General features: G+C 44.7%; 1 protein-coding gene across 1 annotated transcript; it reads left to right on the top strand.

Moving 5' to 3' along the window:
- The first annotated feature begins 553 nt into the window (after positions 1-553).
- LOC117213258 lies at positions 554-1,000 on the top strand. Its single transcript, XM_033458624.1, has one exon. It carries the CDS (start codon positions 554-556, stop codon positions 998-1,000), a length of 447 nt encoding a protein of 148 aa, XP_033314515.1.
- Positions 1,001-8,237: the final 7,237 nt, after the last annotated feature.

The raw sequence follows: 8,237 nt of genomic DNA on the forward strand, positions 1-8,237 counted from the left end.
CCCGGAACGGACTTGGCACCGTGTGGATACGAGGCCCTGCCAGTGCAGTGAGGAAACTGGCCCAGGCTGGAAAGGTCGCCATAGGCTGGTCGACGGCGAAGGTCGAAGCCATCGAACGGAGACCGTTGCATTGCTACAGGTGCCTTGGGATAGGACACACGGGGAAGACCTACACCGCCAAGGAGGACAAGGGGCACCTGTGCTTCAGATGCGGCGAACCAGAGCACCAGGCGAGAGCATGCACTACTGCGAGCCCGAAATGCCTGCTCTGCGAGGCGCTTGGAGCACCGTCGGTGCACAGGATGGGGGGACCGGCCTGCGCCCCCTCGAAGAAAGGAACGAAAGGAGCCGCCCGCGGATCCACGGCTGCAAGAGGCAGCGAGAAAGGTTCCCCGTCGCAAAGCGACCCTAAGCCCGCGAACAAGGAGGTAGGCACGGAGGAAGCCACAAACAAGGAAAGAACACCAAAGAACTGAGAATGCGCATCCTCCAGACTAACCTGCGAATGTCAAGGCGAGCACAAGACCTGCTCCACCAAACCATCCGGGAGAGCATGGTCGCCCTAGCGGTGGTGGCGGAACCATACAGAGTTCTGGATGCCCCGGAGTGGGTCGGAGACACGGACGGAATGGTTGCCGTCACCTGGATATCAACGCCCGGGGCGTTCGCCCACGGAGCCCTGCTGGATCGCGGCAACGGATACACCGCGGTCGAGTGGGCAGGGATGACGGAGGAGGGGGTGTACGTGTCACCTAACAGCGGACGGGCAGCGTTCGAGGAATTCCTAGACGGAGTTGGCGACTGCGTCAGGCGACGACTCCCCCGACAAGTGCTCGTCCTGGGAGACTTCAACGCGCACTCCACGGAATGGGGGAACGCCAGGACCAACGCGCGCGGCCGCACGCTATCAAACTGGGCCGCGGGACTTGGACTTCTGTTAGTGAACAGGGGCTCGACCAGTACCTGCGTGACGTGCAGAGGGAGCCCATTGTTGACATAACATGGGCCTCCCCCGAGGCATTCAGGCGGATCTCAGGCTGGAGAGTGGCCGAAGGGGTCGAGACGCTGTCGGACCACCTCTACATATTCATGGAGGTGGACGCACCTGGACCTGGAATGCCGACGACAAACGACGGGCACGGCCCGCCGAGGGAGAGGCGCGCGCGCCCACCGCCCAGATGGAAAATAAAACAAAGGAATGAAGATCTACTCTGGGCGGCTGCTATAGCAACAGCTTGGAGCTGGGAGACCTCGACAACGACGACCGAAGCAGACGTGGAAGAGGAGGCCGAGAACCTCCGCCAAGCCACGACAGCAATCTGCGACGCATCCATGCCACGGGCCACACCGGGCACGGTGCGAAGCGGAGCAGTTTACTGGTGGAACCCCGACATCGCGGAACTGTGGACGAGATGTGTCCGGGCCCGAAGACAGTACCTAAGGGTCCGCCGCTGGCGACGACGCGACGAAGAAGAAGTCTCCTTGCGCTACCGGGCGTACCGCGCGCTACGGCGCTCGCTACAAAAAGAAATTAAAAAAGCGAAGGACTGTGCTTGGTTCGAACTGGTCGAAACAGTCGAGTCGGACCCATGGGGAAGGCCATACAGGACGGTGACACAGAAACTACGCGCGAAGGGCCCCCTGACAACGACGGAGATGGAACCTGCGCTGCTGACGCGGATAACCGGAACGCTCTTTCCCCCACAAGAAAACAGAGCGGTGGAACGGCCACGGGAAACGACACGACCGCTGGAATGGAGGGACGACTGGGAAGTCACGGAGGAGGAGATATGGGAGGCTACCAGAAGAATGACCTCCCGCAACGTGGCACCGGGCCCGGACGGAATCCCTGGCCGGATCTGGGGGGAAGTGATGGGGGTCATGGCCCCCAGACTCATGCACCTCTTCACAAGATGCCTGAGGGAGGGAGTCTACCCCCGGGCGTGGCGGACGACGAGACTGGTCCTGCTCCATAAAGAGGGCCAACCGACGACCTCGCCGTCAGCGTACCGGCCGATATGCCTACTGGACGAGGTCGGCAAACTACTCGAGAGGGTAGTCGCCGCCCGTTTGGAACGACACATAGCGGGCCAAGTGTCAGGTTTGCGCGAAAGCCAGTACGGCTTCCGGAAGGGGCGCTCGATGATTGACGCGGTCAGACGCGTACGAGCGATTGCGGAGGACATGGTCTCCCGGAAAGGCGTGGCGCTGGCGGTTTCCCTGAACATCGTCAACGCGTTCAACACCATGCCATGGGACAGGATAGTGACGGCCCTGGAGCACTTCGAGGTTCCCAGCTACCTCGTCCGATTGATCCGAGCCTACCTCGACGACAGGTGGGTGTGTTACACCAGTAAGGAAGGAGAGGAAAAGCGATCCGTCGAGCGTGGCGTCCCGCAGGGCTCGGTGCTGGGCCCCATACTATGGAACGTTGCGTACGACAAGGTACTGCGATGCCCGCTATCCCCAGGCGCGGCCATGATATGTTATGCGGACGACACCCTAATCCTGGTCGAGTGTCGTGGCTGGCACGAGACGCTGCGCATTGGCGAAATCGCAACGGCCTGTGCGATCCGTGCCGTGAACGAACTGGGCCTAAGAGTCTCCCCTGCGAAGTCGGAGGCCACCTGGTTCTTTGACAGGAAGAGGCAAGGGACACCACCGCCAGGCCTATGCATAAACATGGCAGGTAAAACCGTCCGGGTGGGATCACAGATGAAGTATCTGGGACTCACCATCGACAGCCAGTGGACGTTCGAGCCGCACTTCGACTCACTGATCCCGAAGGTGTCAGCAGCTGCCAATGCCCTGTGCGGCCTACTACCGAACATCGGCGGGGCCGGAGACGCGGTGCGCCGACTTTACGAGGGCGTCGTTCGGTCACGAGTGATGTACGGGGCCCCAGTATGGGCGGACGACCTGATGGCAAGCCGTCGCAGCATTCTGCTCCTGAGAAGGCTGCACAGAGTGACCGCCATCAGAATCATTAGGGGATACCGGACGGTGTCTCACGCGTCGGCGTCCACCCTAGCCGCGTCCCCCCCGTGGGAGCTGCGGGCTCTGGCGCTCAAAAAGAGATACACCCGCCGGAGAGAATGGCATCCGGGAGAAGTCCCCACCGAGCAGGCGGCTCCAAACGACACAGGAACCGCCGAGGAGGACACGTGGAACCTGTGGCGATCCCAACTGATCAACGGGAGAAGCGAACACCGAGGCGCGGTAGCGGTCCTACCAAACTGGGAGGCATGGAGGAGCCGCCACGGCCTCCCACTCACATTCAGGATGACACAAGTGATCACCGGACACGGTGTGTTCCGTGAGTTCCTGAAGAGAATAAGGCGAGAGACGACAGACACCTGCCACCACTGCGGAGAAGGCAGGGACACAGCTCAGCACACCCTGGAGCTCTGTCCGGCGTGATTGTTGAAATCAAGATGAAGAAGATGAAATCTAAAGTCGAGATGAAAGGAAGTAGATGTTTGTATTGTCTAGATATATTGCCATGCTACTTTTTGACACGATATAATCTTAGGTAAAGGCTAATTCAAGGTGATACGGAGTGTACTGGAAAAAGTGATTTGAATTTGCTAGAGAGGAAGAGAAAAGGAAAGATCCTTGAACATTTTTGCAAGGTTATTGCAAAATGGAGGATACTATCGAAGGCTTATTGCTGTCACTTGTACGTTCTAACTGGAGTGTCCTTTAAATAATTTGCTTCTTATTAGATCCTTTTTGCAAATAGGAAGATAATATTTTTGGGACGTGAGGATTGTGAAATAAAAATGTAATGTAATCAGATGTAAATTGTCATTGGAATAGAAGAGTTTGTTTAGAAGAAATGATCATGAAATACACAAAATGTATCGTGCGTAATGTGTAAATAATAATTAATTCCAAAGACAATTAATGAAAATTTTAAATAATAGAGCACCATACCTCCGGTTCCTGCTTATTTTGACACTGTGCAGAATGTCACACGATTGTTGCCTTTTTTTTTAAAGATTATTCAGTTAAGAAACAAGCACCAATAAAAATGCAATTATAGTTATTTATTAAAAAATCCAAGTAGGTATTACATAAATAAAATTATCAAGGAAGATATTTATCGTAAAGATTGTGTGCTTATGAAAGAAGTAAACGAAATTATTGTAGCTCCATAGTAATTTGTATTAATCTTTGAATCTTGTTTAAATAAAATTTTCGATAAAAATTTGATTCTATCAGTGAACGATTACTACAGTTAATTACTGGATAATTAAAACAAGTAAGTAAAATTATTGTTACAATAATCCCGACAAATTCGTGATATTATTCAACTAGAATCGTTAAGAAAAAATTCGACATCGTTAGCGAACGCCATTTTACTTTTACTTCACGAAGGCCAACGTTATAAACGTTGAATCAAGAGCAATCATTTTCAATATAAAATATACGCGCGAAAGCTTTTGCTCCCTTTGATAATTGAATCCTTAATTTGCCGCCAATTAAACTCTTTCCCAACCACCTTCGTCTTCTAAGAAACCTTTCATACCCCAAAGAGAAATCCCCTTTTGCACAAACTCGCTTTTTTTCAACCATCGTACAACACGATATGATATTTACACCGTGCAATTTACACGACTCAGATCTCAATCTTGCAAATCATTTCGAAAATAGATCGATGATTAAATCGATTATAAAATCGTTCCTGCAAGTTTTAAGTGATTAATTATTTCTTTATTTGATGAAATATTATTTATTATTTAAATATCGTTAATTTACTGGCGTTCAATGAAATTTCTCGTAGAATTAAGTTCGTTTAAAATATTATTAATTTAATGACATTTTTTGTAAGATAATTGCGGTTAGATTTGATCTTTCACGAAATCTACGAGATGATCGCGTTCGATTAATCACCGACGTAGCGCATATGTAAAACATTTAAAACAGTCCATACATAGATGTTTCATAAGTGTAGATGGTTATTTATTACGGTTCTGTGTAATTAATGTTCGTTGCGATTACCACGAACTTAGATAAAAAAAAGAGTATCAATGACGAGAGAACCGAAAGTGACCAGTCCGTGACATAACTGTTATTTCCTAGGGGCTTGGTAACATTTGCATAAATTATTTCGCGTATACTGTAACGCACTTTACGTTACAACGGTATGTCGATGGACACGAGAAAAGAATTTTTCTGCCACAAATTGAATGGCATTTTTGGCGATAATGATTGTGTGGAATGATGATTACTTTAATTGAGATTCTAATCGAGATTCAAGTGATATATGAAGTTTGTACTTTCCAATAGGATAAATCGAGAAAAATGTCTTCGAAAGAGAATATGCTATTTTTGAATATACCATTTTTTAATAAGTCTAACAAATTCTGGATCTTTTAATTTAATTCACAAGGTTGCAAGTCTCCAAATTGTTCAGTCTGAATTTTCGAATCTTCTAATCTCACGATCTTCGAATTTTCTAATCTTCGAATCATTAAAAATCCTAATTTTCATAGAATTTTCAAGGAAGCTATAAAATAAAAATATGAAATATAAAATAAGAAAATTTGAAAAAGATACATAATGCGTTCGATCCAACACCATTTGCTCATAGTAAAAAAAAAAAAAAAAGATAAAAGAAATTGTATGCAAAATAGGTAAACGTATTATAGTAAGTATTAGTCAATTATAGCAGATTGCTATCATTAATCAGTAATTATCCGAGTCGTAGCTGCATCTGTATATACATGAAGTATACAACACTAAAAATACATTTTCCTTAACAAAAATACTGAATAAACACATTCCTACGTAGCAACTAGTCAGCTGTGATAAATTGTTCGCTTTGAACAACGATCGACTAAGTTAGCATTGATTTCCGGATTGTGCGTAAAGCGTGCAATAAAACAAACACGTGTTTATCCCTAACGTTAAGCCAGAACCACCTAAATTAGTACGAATTTTCCCATCAGGTACCGTCCTTATTCTGACAAAAAAATGCAAGCGATATTTGTGCATGTAAATAATTTGTCTGTGTGTATATATAATAACTTATATGAAACAAGTATTGCGATATTTCTCGTACATTGCTAGATATAATGATTTTAAATAATTCTGGTTCAAAAATTCGATTAAGAATTACATTGCAATTTCTAGAAAATTGTTACAACATTAAAAAAGCGAGATCCCTTAGATTATGGTATATCAAAAAAATCTTACAACCAATAATTTTACGATTAAAAAATGTAAGAAACCTCCCCAAAGTAATCGATCCGTGAAATTAATGAGAAACGTATGCTCCAGCAAAAGCTACGCGTGAATATTGAACACAGCTTCAAAACCGACCTTTTTCGATTGAAAACGCATAGCAGAGTAGCGATAACTCGTCCACCGACGCACCAATGAAAATGGAGGCTCGTAACGATCGTCATAACTCGAGTGACTTAACGATCTCAGGACGATCGTTATCGACCGATCGCTTCCGTTCCGGCCTGGACGTTTAACAACGAGGACAAGCGTGTGTCAAACGTTCTCGGTAACCGGTTACACAAAAGTGCGCACCTTGAACAACTATTACATCCCAGAACTAATTAATAAGAGCGATCATGGCTAGTATGGATACATATAGTTTGCATACGTGATTTTTCCCTGCGGGGCCAGTTTTCTCGCCTTCGAATCGATCAGGGAAAGCGATCGTGATCGCGATCGAGCCATTGAAATTCATTCGATGCACACGAGATACAGCATGGCGTTTTGATCTCGCGGAACTCGCACAAACTACAAAGTCAAACTTACAGACTCGTAACAATACAAAGTGGAACGATCGTTTGGTTTCACTTCCAACCGTAAGTCTTCCTATTGATTGGTGTTCTTCTTGGTCGTAAGGGAAAACGAAGAAAAGAAAGGAAAGAAATCTGTTATTAATATTGGAATACCATCGTTTTCGAGGAATTATCGTTCTATTTATTTATTTATAATGGCGTTATCGAGTTAATTGTTTCTTAATATTATACATTAAAACACTTATTGTAGTCGATAGAAACAGAAATTTTATTTAAGATTGTAATCTCAATTATCTGATTTTCCTGACGGACAATTTATATGGATCGATTGGAATTCATATAACAAGAGTTCACCAATTTTCTTCGCTACTCATCATTTTTCGTTCGCGTGATACGAGCTCACGTTCAAGTGAGTGCTTCAAATCGGTAAAAGTTCGATTAATTAATCGAGTTCTACCATATTTAACGCGAATAAGCTTTTAAGCGAAATAAAAATTTGTTGTAATACACAATGAGTAAGTTAGATTAATTATCGCTTTATATGATAAAGTCCATGGTCCAGCGACAACATTGGAATTATTTTTTTCTTATTCATCTTGGAATTTATGATTGTTTACGGCGTTCTTTTTTGCGACAAATTGAGCTTATGGAAGTAATTTCTCTTCTAGAAAAATTGAACGCTAACGCCGTGTGCCAGGATAATGTGCAAGAACTAGTGTACAAAGAGTTAATCATTTTGGCTTCTGAAAGACTATATGAGTCACGGTTGTCCTATTCTTGTTGCTTAATTGCAGTGTTTGACCACCTGTTCTAGAATAGTGAGTTTACCTCTCACTGATCGGCATCGATTGGTATTTTGTAGTACAGTGCTTTGTTAGTCGATCGTGGCATTTAAACATACCAAGTTCACAGAGAAGAAGGCAGTTTTCTAAGTTTACGTTCTTTAGAAAAACATAATTTTATCATTAAAACGTCCGACTTTTTGATACCCATCTAAATATGTTATACATAGTCACGATAAATATCACGATAATGGATAAGTATATATAGTCGCGTTTCTGTTCCAATAAAAGTGAACACTGATGCTATCGAAAACACTTGTATATTTTTAGAAATTCCAAAAACAACAAATCCGATGTCAGTGATTTTGTCTGATTTGCTAGTTTCTAGCGTTAAGATTGAATACACAGCTGGCAAATTTTCTATTTCAAAGATCTATTTAACTTTGTGATTAAACAGCTTTCTACAAAGTTTTGCGGATTTGTTAGTTATCTTCGAAAGAATAAGCAAGCTTTAAAGGACTTTCATCTAATAAGTTTATTCCTTTTCAACCTTATACTTAATCATCAAGTAACGCTATAATTAGAAAATCAACATAAATGGATTTATCATATTTCTTCTGTCTAACCTTCTTTAAAATAATTAGCTGTTAAATGAGCCAGAGTTCTAGGATATCTCCGATGCTGTTGATCT

Source organism: Bombus bifarius, unplaced genomic scaffold (assembly GCF_011952205.1).
Source record: "Bombus bifarius isolate JDL3187 unplaced genomic scaffold, Bbif_JDL3187 scf7180000008569_frag, whole genome shotgun sequence".
NCBI lineage: Eukaryota > Metazoa > Arthropoda > Insecta > Hymenoptera > Apidae > Bombus > Bombus bifarius.